This window comes from Ranitomeya variabilis, chromosome 4 (genome assembly GCF_051348905.1).
Source record: "Ranitomeya variabilis isolate aRanVar5 chromosome 4, aRanVar5.hap1, whole genome shotgun sequence".
Lineage (NCBI taxonomy): Eukaryota > Metazoa > Chordata > Amphibia > Anura > Dendrobatidae > Ranitomeya > Ranitomeya variabilis.
In genome coordinates, this window is record NC_135235.1 from 60,858,792 (window position 1) to 60,877,906 (window position 19,115).

A 19,115-nucleotide genomic window follows, 5' to 3' on the forward strand; every position below is an offset into this window, starting at 1 on the left:
ACGCTAGTGGGATCCCTGAAATTCACCCCCACTATTATCCAGCTATCCACTGTTATTATCCAACTATTGTCCTTTCTTTTCTACTTATTTGATGCATAAATGGTCTAGTGTTAGAGGCTCTACTTTGGGGCAATGGATTTTGTATAAGATTTGGCTAAATTGGCTGTGGCTCCCTATACTATATTGTATTGATTGGATTTCCACCATCTATATTCCTTTTTTGCACTTGCATATTTGTGTGAGCCATCATTTAGCTTCAAAACCGTATTGCTATCTGGCATCACCCTGCTACCTCCCCTTATATATTTGATTTACATCATTGGATGGACATTTTTTGTTATTCTGTTTTTGTACTTGCACTTTAACCCTGCCGGGCGTGGCACTTAGGTGTCACTATCCCTGTTATTACTGTATTCTGTATGTATTTTAATGATCATGTCTTTTAGAATTATTTATTATTAAAGTGATTACATCCAATGAAATTTCGCTCTGGGATTCACTTTTTTGCTTTCAGTCGATGAAAAGCAGGACTTAGGCTACGTTCACATTTGCGTTGTGCGCCGCAGCGTCGGCGCCGCAGCGCACAACGCAAACAAAAACGCAGCAAAACGCATGCACAACGCTGCGTTTTGCGCCGCATGCGTCGTTTTTTTCATTGAATTTGGACGCAGCAAAAATGCAACTTGCTGCGTCCTCTGCGCCCCGACGCGGGCGCCGCAGCGACGCATGCGGCGCAAAACGCAAGTGCGCCGCATGTCCATGCGCCCCCATGTTAAATATAGGGGCGCATGACGCATGCGGCGCCGCTGCGGCGCCCGACGCTGCGGCGCTGGCCGCAAATGTGAACGTAGCCTTAGTCCCTGGAACGTCTGCTCGGGGCTGATCAATGCTGGTTACAAAGGCTGAACCTGGGACAGCAGCTGTAACCAGACGCGCAGTATCAGCTTGAGCCAAATGCTGGGACCGACATCTCTGCTGAGCAGACTCCATGGTCTGGACAAGGTGCGAGATTCCCCTGTGCAGTGGCGGGAACTCGACACCTAACACATACATACATAGATGCTCTGCCTAACAGTCCCTTTATTATTATTAAAACTATTTCTAAAGTCTGTTTATGGTGTGTAAATGAGGGCTTTGACTAGTTGAAGGGGTGTTAGTGCCCCCAAACTAGTTGGCCCATTTAGCATTTTATCACTAGTGTTGAGCGATACCATCCGATACGTATCGGTATCGGAAAGTATCAGCCAATACCGGCAAAGTATCAGATCTAATCCGATACCGATACCCGATACCAATACAAGTCAATGGGACTCATGTATCGGACGGTATTCCTGATGGTTCCCAGGGTCTGAAGGAGAGGAAACTCTCCTTCAGGCCCTGGGAACCATATTAATGTGTAAAAGAAAGAATTAAAATAAAAAATATTGCTATACTCACCTCTCCGACGTAGCCTGGAGCTTACCGAGGGAACTGGCAGCGTTGTTTGCTTAAAATTTGCGCTTTTCCTCCCTTACGTGAAGTCCCGGCTTGTGATTGGTCGCGTGCCGCCCATGTGGCCGCGACGCGACCAATCACAGCAAGCCGTGACGTAATTTTAGGTCCTTCAGGATTTTAAAATTACGTTCCGGCTTTGTGATTGGTCGCGTCGCGGTCACATGGGCGACGCGACCAATCACAAGCCGTGACGTCACGGGAGGCAGGACAAGCGCGCATTTTAAAATGCGCGCGTGTCCAGCATTTTAAAATGCGCGCGTGTCCAGCCTCCCGTGACGTCACGGCTTGTGATTGGTCGCGTCGCCCATGTGACCGCGACGCGACCAATCACAAGCCAGAACGTAATTTTAAAATCCTGAAGGACCTAAAATTACGTCACGGCTTGCTGTGATTGGTCGCATCGCGGCCACATGGGCGGCACGCGACCAATCACAAGCCGGGACTTCACGTAAGGGAGGAAAAGCGCGAATTTTAAGCAAACAATGCTGCCGGTTCCCTCGGTAAGCTCCAGGCTGCGTCAGAGAGGTGAGTATAGCAATATTTTTTATTTTAATTCTTTCTTTTACACATTAATGTTGTTTCGATACCGATACCCGATACCACAAAAATATTGGATCTCGGTATCGGAATTCCGATACAGCAAATATCGTCCGATACCCGATACTTGCGGTATCGGAATGCTCAACACTAGTTATCACGCCCTTGTCGGTGAAATAACATAACTTGCAAGTGCCGACATCATCACAAGGGCTATACATACCTCGCACATGCACATGGCTTCTTACCCTCTTGTAATTGATCCTCTGAAGCCGGTTGTAAGTGGCTTCAGGTTGGGGCACTGCGCATGGCAGGAAGTCTGCGGGGTGTAATAACATGATAAGTGGGCAGACTAGTCTGAGGGACACTAACACCCCCTTGACTAGTCAAAGCCCTCATTTACATATCATCAATGGACTTTAGAAATTCTTTCTCTAAAAATCTATTTATATATGTAATGTAATAGAGGGACTGTCAGGCAGGAAATTTATACATTAAATGCACACACAACTGCTGCTGTTTCTGGGGGCACGGGAGACCTGACAGGTTCCCTTTAAACTTGTGAAGATATTGTATATTCTAATACTGCCTTAGAGTGAAAATGTCAGGTGATTCAGGATTGTATTTCAGAGACTCATCTTTTTATTGTTCCATCTTTCCATCTATAGAACTGGAGGAGTGCTTACTTTTTTCTGTGTCAATCTCAATAATGCCATAATTTCAATAATGCCATATTGGGGTAAATGTCACATTTTGTTGGCTTTTTAAAGCATTTTCTTGTGAGAGGTGTGGAATGTGGCGACCAAAAATAGCAATACAGGCGTTTTGATTTTTTTTATTTATGCTGCTCAACTTTTGGGTTGCATAATTTTCTATTTTGATATATCAGACTTTTATGGTTGTAGCAAGTCCAAAATATTCCTGTTTATTTATTTCTTTAATGGAGAAAAAGAGTTAGGTAATTCAAGAGATCGGAGTTAACTTTTTATTCTAAATTTTTTAGTCCCCTAAGGGGATTTGAACATATGATCTTGCACAATATGAAGTTCAGTCTGTGGCTGGCCTTCACAGAGGTACTAAGATGGAGACAACAGGGGCCTACTGAAGGCTCCCAGCTACGGTGGCACAGCATTGATCTTCTAAAATCATGTTTAGTAGAGGAAGGAGATGGACGCCTGAACAAATGTACCACAGGGATTGTGTGACTTACTTACATGCCACAGTCAGAAGTTGACAGCCACATTTACATGGTTAAACATCAGCCATTGTAGCTTGCTCAGATTGCCTTACTTAGAGGCTGTAGGTGTCGGTATAACATAACAGACATCGCACCTGCTCTGTTTGCAGAGGGCTCAGCTCCTGAGCATGCTCCGTACATCTACCTTCTCTCCATGATGTAATATTAGGTCATTGAGTGGGAACAGAGCAAACTTGGCGGCTCTGGTTAGATGTATGGTTTAACTAAAAGGCAAGATCATTTCTTTACATTCCATTCTGTAATCACAACAGTTTAGACTAATTAAATAATGTATGTCAGGACTACAAGCTCTAAATAAAATACTTGTTTGCTTACATTTTCTTTGCAGTCGTACTCTCATGCCATGCAGACTACATGAAAGCGCGAATCTCACTTAGTTATCTTCAATCACTGGAATATTCTTCAGATCATGTTTTTGTGAATGATCCTCAGTGCCGTCCTCAAGTTGTAGAAGATTGGTTGGAGTTTCGTATACCTTATAAAGGATGCCTGACAGTAAAACAGGTAGGAAAGTTACAGCATCTTTTCATGGCCATCATTAGGGCTTTAAAGCTGGTACTGCTCTCAGAGGTCTATGGAAATAACAGCCTCGATGTCATCTGTGTGCTATCACCCGTCTGCAATGTCTGCCAGGCAGGCAGTGATGTAAAAACAGATTCCCAAAATGTTACATAGTATTTTACATAATTTTAAAATTAATATTGGTAGACCTTAATTTAGTATTACGTTCCCTTGCATGCAGTGTCGGACTGGGATGTCAAGGGCCCACCTGTAACACTGACTTTGGAGGCCCACCTGCATATAAATGTTACACTACCCTCGTTCACAAATTTACCTATATCTCTATATAATAATAAACTGGGTAGTTTTATTAATGAATGATGATATGTTGCTTTGTCTGAACAGAATCATTTAAATTATGCCAAATACTGCACATACAGTGGGGTTGGGGGCCCAGACCTGCACAGGGGCCCACCAGGAGATTCCCCTGTTACCCTATGGGCCAGTCCGAGCCTGCTTGCATGTACTTGACATAGGGACCCCAGAGGCTGCAAAATATAGTTTTATTAGCTTTCAATATTAAAGAAACTAAGCTTGACTACAACAGTCTTCCTCAGGTGCCACAAATATGGTGTAAGAGGGTGTTGAGGTTATGGAGGATCATAACATGGGGGATTAGCGGTCCTAACCAGTTTCCTGTATTGAGTCTATAAAATCTTATTCTCTATCTATCTATACATGTTGAAAAAAGGACAGTTATAAGAGTGCTGCCTTTTTTCAATTTGTCTGGATTTAATTGGTCACTAAACAGTATTCCTGTGGATGACGCTGACTTTTTAATTTGGTAACTACTTGTGGCTACCACTTAGATCTTGACCCATGAACCAACATATAGGTACAAAGTGGAGATATATAGAGCATTTCATTTGGAAACAAACCCAGACCTTTTATTTATTCATATTTGTATGTTCATAGCTTCTGTGAACTTTTCTCACGCGTTACAGAGAATTGCTTTTTTTCTTGCTACTTCTATCTCCATTTTGTATGCTCCCTATCAATATAGCTATTTATCAACTTGTCATTTTATACAATACATCATTATATTTAAAAAAAACTGAATTAATATATTGCTGTGTAATAATTTCTTTTTCACATTTTGCTCTTTTTTATAGGTTGAAAATGACACAATAAGTTATACAAACAACTTGATCACCGATTCAGCCAACACAATCGTCATTTACAGGAAAAAATTAGATTTAACTCTTAAATGTCGACTCTACCAAGATACTGTAGTGGAAGGCTCATACTCTGCAGACGACTTCATAAAGAACACATTAATCCAATATGGCCTTTACTCTGCCAACTTGACATTCTTCTACTCCTCAGATTTCATATATTCAGTGTATCAATATCCTTATTTTGTGGCGCTAAATCAACATTTATACCTGCAAGCCACTTTACACACATCTGACCCTGCCTTGGTCCTATTCGTAGATACTTGTGTGGCATCGCCTGATGAGTTTGACTTCACAAGAAATGTCTATTATATTATTCGCAATGGGTAAAATAGTTTTCCTTTTATTTTTAAATTTTTGCCTCACTTTTTTTTTCTTTTATGCTCAAACTTCATGATAATGATATCAGTTATTTCCCTGTTCCCTGTAGTAGGTCACTTACAATAAAATAATTAGTGATAGAACTGATACTTATTTGTTCAGGATACCGATGAGCCACGATATGTAAAAGAGGTTGCACAGACCTAATTTAGGAAAGAATAGTTTATCTCGCTTTGCTCATATTCTCTTCAACCTTTTTGCCATTCTTACAGTAACCCAATAACGTAAAGAGGTTGTGTACTGAGCCGATGATCTGTCTTTTTCCTTCCCTTCTTCCAAAAGCCATAGCTTATTTATTTTTTGTATGTGTTATGTGTCAAGTTCCCATCTCTGCACAGGGGGAATCTTGAACCATCTCCACTGCAGTATCCCATTCTTCTCCAGCCGCAGTAGAGTCTGCTCAGCAGAGACGTCGGTCCCAGCGTCTAGCTCAGGCTGATACTGGAAGACTTGTTACTACTGCCCCTCCAGGCTCTGTCCTTGTAGCCAGCAATGTTCAGCAGTGAGCAGGTCTTTCTGGGACTAAGTCCTGCTTTTCACATACTGAGCATGCCCACGGGATGACCTCCCATTGGAGGTCGGGGGTCACATGCCCAGGTCCTGTTGCGGCTCCTATTGGTCCATCTGGAAGGTCTTGTAGCACTGCTGCTATAAAAGGTTCGCATGGCCAATCGGCCATGCGCTAGTGTATACTTGAAAACGTGTGTGTGTTGATGTGTGAAAGTCGCTCATTAATCATCCCCTCCCTTGTGTATGACTGCTCGCGTAAGGTGGATGTTTGCTATCTAGTGCCCAACAGAGCTATCAGCACGTGACACACAAAACAGCGTCAAATTGCTGTGACCGCCAGTGCGGCGCCGTGCGCTATTAGAGTGCTTCCCTGACCCAAGTCTGGGTGGTTAGTGGTGTCCGCCAGAGCGGCACTGCTCGCACTCTTGTGCATAAAATTGCTATTTTAGTTATACTCTGACACCTAGTAGCGATGTTGAGCGCAAGTGGTCTAGACGAACTCTAATCCCAAGTTTTGGGGCAGAGTTCTGTGACTCCTTGCTTGCGCTCTTTGTGCGGTACTGCGGCCCTGTGACGCAGCTGGGTTCACTTCTTTCATACAGGGTGAAGCTAACCTGTGTGTGTGTCCTCATTGTACCGCCATATAGTCCGTCATTACTCAGCAGCAGGTTCCATCTCTGCACGGTGGACCCCGGGCTGCGAACGCACCTTATACCATCTCTGTAATTATTTGGTGCGTTCCGCTAGCCCTAACAGTATGTCAGTAGACATTACCATAAGCAGGTTTGTCTTTTTTGTTATATGAGTTGTAATTTTGAGTGAGGCCATTCACTTTAGTTTACAGAAAAAAGGGAAAAAAATTACAAATATTTAATTTTTTAAGTAATTTTATTTTTTTATTTAAATAGTGTAAAACAATTAAAATTTGAAAAAAAATGTATACTGTGTTTTTTTACTTTTATTTTTTTACCTTTAGGAGACTTTAACACTTTGATCAATGTTTCTATAAACTGTAATACTACTGTAGGAAGCTGAGCTTCATAGGAGGACAGGGATGACTGTCATGGGGGCCTTCAGAAGGTCTCCAGGGGCCATTATTAGCAATTGGTATCCCTAAACCATGATTGACATCTGCATTTAAAAGGTTAAATAGCTGAGGTTTCAGCAATACAGTTGTGGCCAAAAGTATTGACACCCCTGCAATTCTGTCAGATAATACTCAGTTTCTTCCTGAAAATGATTGCAATCACAAATTCTTTGGTATTATTATCTTCATTTAATTTGTCTTAAATGAAAAAACACAAAAGAGAATGAAGCAAAAAGCAGAACATTGATAATTTCACACAAAACTCCAAAAATGGGCCAGACAAAAGTATTGGCACCCTCAGCCTAATACTTGGTTGCACAACCTTCCGGTAACCATCAATGAGTTTCTTACAATGCTCTGCTGGAATTTTAGACCATTCTTCTTTGGCAAACTGTTTCAGGTCCGTGATATTTGAAGGGTGCCTTCTCCAAACTGCCATTTTTAGATCTCTCCACAGGTGTTCTATGGGATTCAGGTCTGGACTCATTGCTGGCCACCTTAGAAGTCTCCAGTGCTTTCTCTCAAACCATTTTCTAGTGCTTTTTGAAGTGTGTTTTGGGTCATTGTCCTGCTGGAAGACTCATGACCTCTGAGGGAGACCCAGCTTTCTCACACTGGGCCCTACATTATGCTGCAAAATTTGTTGGTAGTCTTCAGACTTCATAATGCCATGCACACGGTCAAGCAGTCCTGTGCCAGAGGCAGCAAAGCAACCCCAAAACATCAGGGAACCTCCACCATGTTTGACTGTAGGGACCGTGTTCTTTTCTTTGAATGCCTCTTTTTTTCTCCTGTAAACTCTATGTTGATGCCTTTGCCCAAAAAGCTCTACATTTGTCTCATCTGACCAGAGAACATTCTTCCAAAACATTTTAGGCTTTTTCAGGTAAGTTTTGGCAAACTCCAGTTTGTGGGGTGGGGTCTTCCTTGGTCTCCTACCATATAGTCCCTTTTCATTCAGATGCCGACGGATAGTACGGGTTGACACTGTTGTACCCTCGGACTGCAGGGCAGCTTGAACTTGTTTGGATGTTAGTCGAGGTTCTTTATCCAACATCCGCACAATCTTGCATTGAAATCTCTTGTCAATTTTTCTTTTCTGTCCACATCTTGGGAGGTTAGCCACAGTGCCATGGGCTTTAAACTTCTTGATGACACTGTGCACGGTAGACACAGGAACATTCAGGTCTTTTGAGATGGACTTGTAGCCTTGAGATTGCTCATGCTTCCTCACAATTTGGTTTCTCAAGTCCTCAGACAGTTCTTTGGTCTTCTTTCTTTTCTCCATGCTCAATGTGGTACACAAGGACAGAGGACAGAGGTTGAGTCAACTTTAATCCATGTCAACTGGCTGCAAGTGTGATTTAGTTATTGCCAACACCAGTTAGGTGTCACAGGTAAGTTACAGGTGCTGTTAATTACACAAATTAGAGAAGCATCACATGATTTTTCGAACAGTGCCAATACTTTTGTCCACCAACTTTTTTATGTTTGGTGTGGAATTATATCCAATTTGGCTTTAGGACAATTCTTTTTGTGTTTTTTTATTTAAGACAAATGAAGATAATAATAACAAAGAATTTGTGTTTGCAATCATTTTCAGGAAGAAACTGAGTATTATCTGACAGAATTGCAGGGATGTCAATACTTTTGGCCACAACTGTATCTGTCCTACATGGGGACCCATCATAGGATGTACTATTATGTCCTCTGTCAGGAAGGCGGTAAGGGTAAGGAACCTTCCCCCTTACCCTGTGCCTGAACAAGACATTTTCTTAAGTTCCAGTATAGTACAATAGTGCGCTACTATCGTCACTACTCTGTTGACCATTTGGCTACTTGGCTTACTTGGGAATAAAAGAAAAAATCAGCTCACCAACATATGCCATGGCAGTAGGAAGTCCAGAGAATGATGTCTGTAAAAAGCTGGGCCAGCATCCCTGGTGGTCAAACAATAAAAAAATAGAAAAATCCAGCATCAAAAAAAATAATTAAAAAATGTCTAATGTTTATTCAAAATCCATAAAAAAGTCCACCTCCTTTATGACCTATAGTGACCGGCATCAGTTCTCTTACTGAGCCTTTGTCAGCTTGGCTTGATCATCTTCTACTGCCTTTGGTACTATGTAATGCGGACTATAAATGGGTCACCACTCACCAGGCATTTCCTTTCTAGGTTTCAGAACAGTAAGTGAACTGACAAATCCTACAAAAAGATGATAAAACACACTGGCGCTACACCTGTAAAATGACAAGTGCTGCTAGTATTTCAGACAGACACTGTGCCTGTTCCGTCAAATAAATAAAAATTGATCAATAGTTAGAAACACCGCGCTACAAGTGCCTGGACAGAGTTACCTACTAACTCAATTGACCATTACCACAAGGAACCACAAACTACTGATTGATTCACATTACCAGTACATATGCTGTACAGATTACCTATCAGTCAATCCTCACTTTACTAAATCTATAATAGGGCAAACAATCAATCTGTACTGTTTTGTATCACTCACAGAGTGATCCCTCATAGGACGGCCCTGATGTACTTTAATGTTTAGAATTTAAATATTGCACATTCCTGGGTTCACGTACCTTATAGATCCCAAAGTGTGATTCCATATAACTTTCAGTTGGTTAGATGGCCCGAATTGACAACAGGCAGGCCCCATTTGACGACCATGGAATTGGCAAAGGGCACCCTGTCTGTCCTTGCGGAGCAGGAATGGTTAATATTCAGAGCAGCCTAGGTAGTGAGCATGCACTGTCCGGTGCTATACGCAAAGGGCAGGGAGGTGCTGCTATTCCGTGTAGAGCCAGAGACGTCCCAGCTGGTGGCATCCCTGGTTACATGGAAAAAAGATGGCCGACACTGCTAAGCAGCATGTGTCATCACTGGCCTACGGAGTCTCACTGAGGCCAAAAACAACTAATGCGTTTCAAAGTGTAACGCACTCCTTCGTCAGGGTTACAGCTTCATGTTTGCTGCTCCATATATAGGCACTGCCCATGCACCCCGCTGTGTGTTTTGCACTACCGACTTAGAACCACCGCCCTCAAACACTATAAGATCTTCACTACTCTCATGACCATTTGGCTACTTGGCTTACTTGAGAATAAAAGAAAATATCAGCTCACCAACATATGCTGTGGCAGTAGGAAGTCCAGAGAATGATGTCTGGAAAAAGCAGGGCCATCATCCCTTGTGGTCAAACAATAAAAAAATAGAAAAATCAAGCACCAAACAAAATGTCTAATGTTTATCAAAATCCATAAAAAAGTTCACCTCTTTTATGTCCTATAGTGACCTGCATCGGTTCTTTTACTGAGCCTCTGTCAGCTTGCAGATAAGCCCCTGATGCTGGTGGCCTTAGCTTATTGGCAAATTTTGGGTGACAGATTCCCTTTAAACTCTGGTGACCTTTCTAGCAGAAGCTCAGCCCTTATGCATGGCAGGAGCAATTACCCTACCATCAGTCTGAGCTGGCTGGTGGGGATAGCGGTCGCATCACTGATGTGACCGCTATCCAAATCATCCAGATCATCGTGGGGTAGTATGGATTATCTTCACATTGCACAGGTAAGGCTAGCTTCACACTAGCGATCGGCATGGCTGCGGAGGACAGCCTGCTTCCTCTGTGAAGCCCTGCCCACTGCCACACCTCTTCCTTCAGCTCCGCCTACGTCTGCATGCGTTCTGCGTACCCTATCTTTAACATCGGGTATGCAGGCCATGCGGATGTATGCAGATGCCTCCGCATGCATCGTTTTGAAGCTGCGCCGACCGCAACAAAATCCTAACATGTTGCGTTTGACACAGATCAGTACAGCGTCAAGACGACACATGTGAAGGCATCCGCATGGCCTGTAAACCCAATGTTAAAGATAGGGTACGCAGGATGCATGCAGACGTAGGTGAAGCTTCTTAAGGTAGAGGCGCAGCGGGGCTTCATGGAGGAAGCAGGATGCCCTCTTCAGCCCTGCCTAACGCAAGTGTGAAGCCTGCCTAAGGGATATGGTTGTTAATTATTTTTCTCTTTTTTCAGTGGACATGGGCATCGGTGGATTAGGCGTAAGGTGAGTATTATTATGTGTTTATTATTTTCTCCAATAAATATTATATAGGCTGTACATCCCTTATGTTAAAAAAAAGGATTGCCGAACATTTTACCACGGCTTCACCTGATTCTATGCAATCCAGTCATTTATCTATGGGATTGTCCAGACATTTTTTGGACGTGCATCAAAGTAATATTTCTTTGCTGAGAGTTATTAGCATAGAATAGGCTAACAGGCCAAGAAGGGGAGGTGAATGGCACATGGCTTTGCTCAGCAGAGAAGCATATTGGATACTCCAAATTATTATACTTGTGCTTATGGGTTTAAACCACCGTTCCGAACTAATGTATTTTTATAGAAATATTTTTCTCTTTTTGTATTGTGTGTAGATATTATCTAACTTTTTATTTTTTCTTTGATTTTGATGTGTGTAATTTTGTATAATTCATTGAAGGAGTGTCACCTTGATGGGTGTTTGTTGAAGCCTAATGTATACAAATAAGTGGGGAGCCTTCATTTTGTGTATGAGTAAGGACATACTTATGACCCTCCCCCCCCCCTTTTATCTCTTTTACTGTTGTCCTTGTGTCATTTCTTATAGATTTTGAAAAAACAGAATTCTTTAACATTTGTTTTTCTGGTGCTGGACTTCTCCATTTTTTTTTTGTACTTGAGAGTGTCTACATGATTCCTGACCTCATCTAAATAACTCCTGCTGGGTTTACCTTGGCTTGTCTGGATGCCATTTAGATTCCTTGAATGTCATGTAAATTGTATTTATAAGGCTTAGGGGGTATAAACAGATCTTCCCAGTTATTCCTTTTATCACTTTATAAGATGCAAATCACATGATTGTGTGGCGTACCATACTGACTAGCAGCCTATTGGTCACACCCAAACTACTAAAACATAGATCATGAGGACTGTATATGTCATAAAGTATGGGCACCTTATCCTTCCTCAACATCAAAAGTGTAGACTGCGAACCTACAAAAATCATAAGCACTAGTCATTATTTTCTATGTTGTGCTCTAACATACATTGCTGTTTTTTGTGTTACCCTTGAGATAGAGAGGGCACATTAAATGGCTTATCTACAGGCTGTTTTGTGCACGTGTGGCATTGGGTTTCACTTTTACAAAGAGTGGCACAAAAGATTTTGCACACAATTACATGTTGATTTATTGCAATTAAGTTGCATAATGGCACCTATTGTCTGTTTGTAGCCCAGGCCAAGAAATGATCATATTGCTGGAAGTAGTTGAAATTATTGCGTAGCTGGCATTTCGGTTTTGGGTTTTGATTTTTTTTTACTATTTCAATGGTAACAACAACAGCAATATCGAAAATAACAGTATTTTGTTTTTCAAAACAGTGTTTTCCTCTCCTTTACATTCTTCTTCTTCTCTTTTTCCCTCCTTCTTTTGTAACTGTGCCAAGAAAGTTAACATTTTTGCTGAAAAAAACTTGAAGAAATTGATGGACAAATATCACAATTTAATCCAATGAACATTGTTAATTTTAATATACATACAAGCATGACTTTGTTAACTTACCAAATCGCTATGACATATACAGCTCTGGCAAAAATTAAGAGACCACCACATTGATGCCCCTATCATGGGCAGCCCAATCTCCAGACCTGAACCCCATTGAAAACCTCTGGAATGTAATAAAGAGGATGATGGATAGCCACAATCCATCAAACAAAGAAGAACTGCTTACATTTTTGCGCCAGAAGCAGTGTGAAAGTTTGGTGGAAGGCATACACATGAAAGCTGTGATTAAAAATCATGGTTATTCCACAAAATATTGATTTCTGAACTCTTCCTGAGTTAAAACATTAGTATTGTTGTTTCTAAATGATTATGAGCTTGTTTTCTTTGCATTAATTGAGGTCTGAAAGCACTGGGTTATTTAAATTATCTTGACCATTTTTCTTTGTCAGAAAAAAAATGTAAAAATTATTGCTTGGAAATTCAGAGACATATTGTCAGAAGTTTATAGAATAAATGAACAATTTACATTTTACTCAAAAATATACCTATAGAGAGAAAAAATCAGACAAGCTGAACATTTTGCAGTGGTCTCTTAATTTATGCCAGAGCTGTACATAAGAGACGAACTTTATAATATAAACATGTTTCAAATGAGTCTCAGCAGAATGTTTTCAACCTGTAAAAATGTTTATTTCATATCATAATAATAAATATTGCCAATATGTATTGTTATTTTAGGTGTGCCAGACTTCAAGATTATAGAATCTATCAGTCCCCGTCAAACAGCGTAGTCCGCTTTGGATTCAACGCCTTCAGCTTTTCAAAGAGACATTCCACTGTATACATTCAGTGCAAGCTTGTAGTGTGCAAGGAGAGCAGTGCCAACTCTCGCTGCCATCAAGGATGTCTAAGAAGACGTAAGAGAGCAGCTAACGCAGATCACCATGAGGAGGTTCACGTGGTGGTTGGACCAATAGAGCTGCAACAAGGCTAAAATTTAAAGCTCAAAGTCAAAGAAAATCAGTACATGGGTGTTAAATTTATACACAGATTATCTAATATGTGATTTATACATTAATATAGTAAAAAAAAATACTGATTTCAATAATTATAAAACAATAACTCTCTGTGATTAAAATGTATACTCAACATATAATAAAATTACACTGTCACAATGATTTATGTGTACATATTCTTATTTTAGCAATGAAAAATCTGTAAATCATATAATTCCCTGATTTTGTTCCATAAAAAGATATGCCACAGGCAATTACCAGAAGTCTCCTGACCAATTTCTTGCATGCCTCCTCTAAAAGCACAATATAATAAAAGGGAAGTACTGGTACTTGTTATAACATCCACACCCTGGAGACTAATCTATCTGGTTCTGTAATGCTTTTAGGTGTAAAAACATAGGAAATCTAATTTTAGTGCATGTGGAAAATCTAAATACCATAGTTGTGGATCGATCCCATGTACAGTAGATACACACTTAGGTTATATACACACACTGTAAAGCTTCTTCTACAGACCCTTTACAAGGACACATAGAGTCGAAATAGCTCAGAATAACCAAACACTAAAAGCTCTATCTAAATATGTGAGGATTCTTTATTTAACAAATCACGTCATGACATTATACTTAAGGTTAATGCTACGGTGGGAAAAGTTTGCCACAAAAATAAATATTTTTTTTTTCAAACTTAAGGGCAATTATTAATTTTAATCACTATTTTTGCAGCTGGAGCTTAATGGGAGAGCATGATCAGCTGTGGCCAAACAGATTAATTCAAACTTGACTGGCCAATGGAGAAACAGATGACTTCCCCAGTAGGCCCTTGTGCAGTAGTCAGCCCCCAATTCCTCTATATAAGCAACATATGCTGGATTTACTATTTACAAATAAAGACAACAAATCAGCATTCATTTACCAAACTATCAAGTTTATTATTTTACAGAAGCACAGGCAAATCTGTACAGAGGGTAATATGATATTTGCATGCAGCTGAACATGGGCTCCCAGAGTCAATTTTACGGCTTCGTCCTTGGCACTCCAGTCCAACACTGGATTTATTATAATATATGCCAGAAAGTGGTGTAAATTCTAGTAGAACTCCACTCTGGAGTAAAATTCTGATCATGGACAATGGGAAGCCTAAACATGTAACAAATTTATTAAGAACTAAGTACCTCAATGATTTTTTCTTTCTACTGAAACTCAAGAATTGATGAAGATTTGGGCGGCGACCCTGTCCGTGGCCCTGGGTGCCCAAGTAAAAGGGACGGTATTTAAAAGGGTTTGGGTAAAGTTTGTTTGTGAAGCCAACTGTGGTACTCGGTCAAGGGTGACCGACGCTGCTTAAAGGGGTCCTCTGAGGGTAATGTTGTGGCAGCAGGGATGGTATGGCTTCCCACAGGTGAAGCTAGGTCCCCAGGTGTTGTGAATTTGCTTTTTGCTCCCTCTAGTGGTTACTAGTTTTTTGACTCTGGTTTTTCTGTCATCCCTTTTATCCGCACCTGGGTCGTTAGTTAGGGGTGTTGCTATATAAGCTCCCTGGACCTTCAGTTCAATGCCTGGCAACGTAGTTATCAGAGCTAGTCTGCTGTGCTCTTGTCTACTGATCCTGGTTCCAGTTATATCAGCTAAGTCTGCCTTTTGCTTTTTGCTATTTGTTTTGGTTTTGTATTTTTGTCCAGCTTGTTCCTAATCTATATCCTGACCTTTGCTGGAAGCTTTAGGGGGCTGGTGTTCTCCCCCCGGACCGTTAGACGGTTCAGGGGTTCTTGAATTTCCAGTGTGGATTTTGATAGGGTTTTTGTTGACCATATAAGTTACCTTTCTTTATTCTGCTATCAGTAAGCGGGCCTCTCTGTGCTAAACCTGGTTCATTTCTGTGTTTGTCATTTCCTCTTACCTCACCGTCATTATTTGTGGGGGGCTTCTATCCAGCTTTGGGGTCCCCTTCTCTGGAGGCAAGAAAGGTCTTTGTTTTCCTCTACTAGGGGTAGCTAGATTCTCCGGCTGGCGCGTGTCATCTAGAATCAACGTAGGAATGATCCCCGGCTACTTCTAGTGTTGGCGTTAGGAGTAGATATATGGTCAACCCAGTTACCACTGCCCTATGAGCTGGATTTTTGTATTCTGCAGACTTCCACGTTCCTCTGAGACCCTCGCCATTGGGGTCATAACAGTTTGCCAGGCCAGTATTAAATGTTTAATGCATTGCAGAAGAGGGATTATAAGAAAGAAGATTCTGAGTTTTGTTTTTTTTTTTTTCTTCTTCCCCTTTACCTCAGAGTGGCTATGCTTGCTGCAGACATGAATGTCCAGACCTTGATTACAAGTGTGGACCAGCTGGCTACTCGTGTGCAGGGCATACAAGACTATGTTATCAGAAATCCTAGGTCAGAACCTAAAATACCGATTCCTGAACTGTTTTCCGGAGACAGGTTTAAGTTTAGGAATTTCGTGAATAATTGTAAATTGTTTTTGTCCCTGAGACCCTGTTCATCTGGAGATTCTGCTCAGCAAGTAAAAATTGTTATTTCGTTCTTACGGGGCGACCCTCAGGATTGGGCTTTTTCGCTGGCGCCAGGAGATCCGGCATTGGCTGATCTTGATGCGTTTTTTCTGGCGCTCGGTTTACTTTATGAGGAACCCAATCTTGAGATTCAGGCAGAAAAGGCCTTGCTGGCTATGTCTCAGGGGCAGGACGAGGCTGAAGTGTATTGCCAAAAATTTCGGAAATGGTCCGTGCTGACACATTGGAACGAGTGTGCACTGGCCGCTAATTTTAGAAATGGCCTTTCTGAAGCCATTAAGAATGTTATGGTGGGTTTTCCCATTCCCACAGGTCTGAATGATACTATGGCACTGGCTATTCAAATTGACCGGCGGTTGCGGGAGCGCAAAACCGCAAATTCCCTCATGGTGTTGTCTGAACAGACACCTAATTCGGTGCAATGTGATAGAAAAACCGCAAATTCCCTCATGGTGTTGTCTGAACAGACACCTGATTTAATGCAATGTGATAGAATCCTGACTAGAAATGAGCGGAAAATTCATAGACGCCGGAATGGCTTGTGCTACTACTGTGGTGATTCTACACATGTTATCTCAGCATGCTCTAAACGTATAGCTAAGGTTGTTAGTCCTGTCACCGTTGGTAATTTGCAACCTAAATTTATTCTGTCTGTAACTTTGATTTGCTCACTGTCATCTTATCCTGTCATGGCGTTTGTAGATTCAGGTGCTGCCCTGAGTCTCATGGATCTCTCATTTGCTAAGCGCTGTGGTTTTACTCTTGAACCATTAGAAAATCCTATTCCTCTTAGGGGTATTGATGCTACACCATTGGCAGCAAATAAACCGCAGTATTGGACACAGGTTACCATGTGCATGACTCCGGAAACACCGCGAGGTGATACGTTTCCTGGTTTTACATAAAATGCATGATTTGGTTGTTTTAGGGCTTCCATGGTTACAGACCCATAATCCAGTCCTGGACTGGAAGGCTATGTCAGTCTCAAGTTGGGGCTGTCGTGGTATTCATGGGGATTCCCTGCCTGTGTCTATTGCTTCTTCTACGCCTTCGGAAGTTCCGGAGTATTTGTCTGATTATCAGGATGTCTTCAGTGAGTCTGAGTCCAGTGCACTGCCTCCTCATAGGGACTGTGACTGTGCTATAGATTTGATCCCAGGCAGTAAATTTCCTAAGGGAAGACTGTTTAATCTGTCGGTACCTGAACATACCGCTATGCGTTCATATATCAAGGAGTCTCTGGAGAAAGGACATATTCGTCCGTCTTCTTCCCCTCTTGCAGGATTATAAAAATTCACCGCACTCTCAAGTAGATAAATTATGTAAAGGATTACATTTGTTTAATGGGAGCGTAACAGAATATTGCAGCATATGCGATAAACACAAACGTTTCGGCTCAACCAGAGCCTTTGTCACGTTTTCGCTGTAAAAAGAAAGAAAATACGCAAAAAACAAACAGAGTAAATGACATGAAATAATACAACAAAACAATAAAAATAAGTCATCCTGGGGGTGAAGGGAGAAAAAAAGAGTCCACTGATAAATAGACGAAGACGTCTGTGGAAGTGACGATCAGGGATCAAGCATCGGTGTGAATATATAGCAAAACTTTTCCTGTGCATCCTGTGGATAGGAATAGTGGCATAATGAACGCCAATAGTGTAATATATATAACGCAATTGAAGGGAAGAAAAAAAGGAAAGGGAAAAAAAATGCAGGTGCCACATATTATATACATATTAATCATAATACCCAGATACATATAACAATAGGTGCCAACAGGGCCTGTCATAGACGTACAGGTAATTACCTTATCAGTAGTGTTGAGCATTCCGATGCTGCAAGTATCGGGTATCGGCCGATACTTGCTGTATCGGAATTCCGATACCGGGATTCCGATACTCTTGTGGTATCGGGTATCGGGTATCGGAACAACATTAATGTTAAAATGTGTAAAATAGAGAATTAAAATAAAAAATATCGCTATACTCACCTGTCCGACGCAGCCGGGACCTCAGCGCAGGAACCGGCAGCGTTGTTTGTTTAAAATTCCCGCTTTTACATGGTTACGCGAAGTCCCGGCTTGTGATTGGTCAGGGCGGCCATGTTGCCGGGCCGCGGACCAATCACAGCAAGCCGTGACGAAAATACGTCACGGCTTGCTGTGATTGGTCCGCGTCCCGGCAACATGGCCGCCATTAACCAATCACAAGCCGTGACGTCACGGGAGGCTGGAAACGCGCTCATTTTAAAAAGGGCGCGTGTCCAGCCTCCCGTGACGTCACGGCTTGTGATTGGTTGCGTCGCGGTCAACCAATCACAAGCCGGGAGGCTGGACACGCGCCCATTTCAAAATGAGCGCGTCCAGCCTCCCGGCTTGTGATTGGTTGATCGCGGCGCAACCAATCACAAGCCGTGACGTCACGGGAGGCTGGACACGCGCCCATTTCAAAATGAGCGCGTCCAGCCTCCCGGCTTGTGATTGGTTGATCGCGGCGCAACCAATCACAAGCCGTGACGTCACGGGAGGCTGGACACGCGCCCATTTTAAAATGAGCGCGTGTCCAGCCTCCCGTGACGTCCCGGCTTGTGATTGGTCAGGGCGGCCATATTGCCGGGACGCGGACCAATCACAGCAAGCCGTGACGTAATTTCGTCACGGCTTGCTGTGATTGGTCCGCGTCCCGGCAACATGGCCGACCTGACCAATCACAAGCCGGGAATTCACGTAACCAAGTAATAGCGCGATTTTTAAACAAACAACGCTGCCGGTTCCCTCGCTGAAGTCCCGGCTGCGTCGGACAGGTGAGTATAGCGATATTTTTTATTTTAATTCTTTCTTTTACACATTTATATGGTTCCCAGGGCCTGAAGGAGAGTTTCCTCTCCTTCAGACCCTGGGAACCATCAGGGATACCGTCCGATACATGAGTCCCATTGACTTGTATTGGTATCGGGTATCGGTATCGGATTGGATTCCGATACTGTGACGGTATCGGCCGATACTTTCCG

General features: G+C 42.1%; 1 protein-coding gene across 1 annotated transcript in view; it reads left to right on the plus strand.

Annotated features, from left to right (window-relative positions):
* Positions 1–13,734, plus strand: part of LOC143769760 (scavenger receptor cysteine-rich domain-containing protein DMBT1-like) — a 70,261-nt gene extending 56,527 nt beyond the window's left edge. Inside the window, exons 9-11 of the mRNA XM_077258608.1 lie at positions 3,618–3,793; positions 4,963–5,351; positions 13,300–13,734. Coding sequence (XP_077114723.1) covers positions 3,618–3,793; positions 4,963–5,351; positions 13,300–13,555 — 821 coding nt within the window. The 3' untranslated portion in view covers positions 13,556–13,734. The remainder of the gene's footprint in view (positions 1–3,617; positions 3,794–4,962; positions 5,352–13,299) is intronic.
* The last annotated feature ends 5,381 nt before the right edge of the window (positions 13,735–19,115 follow it).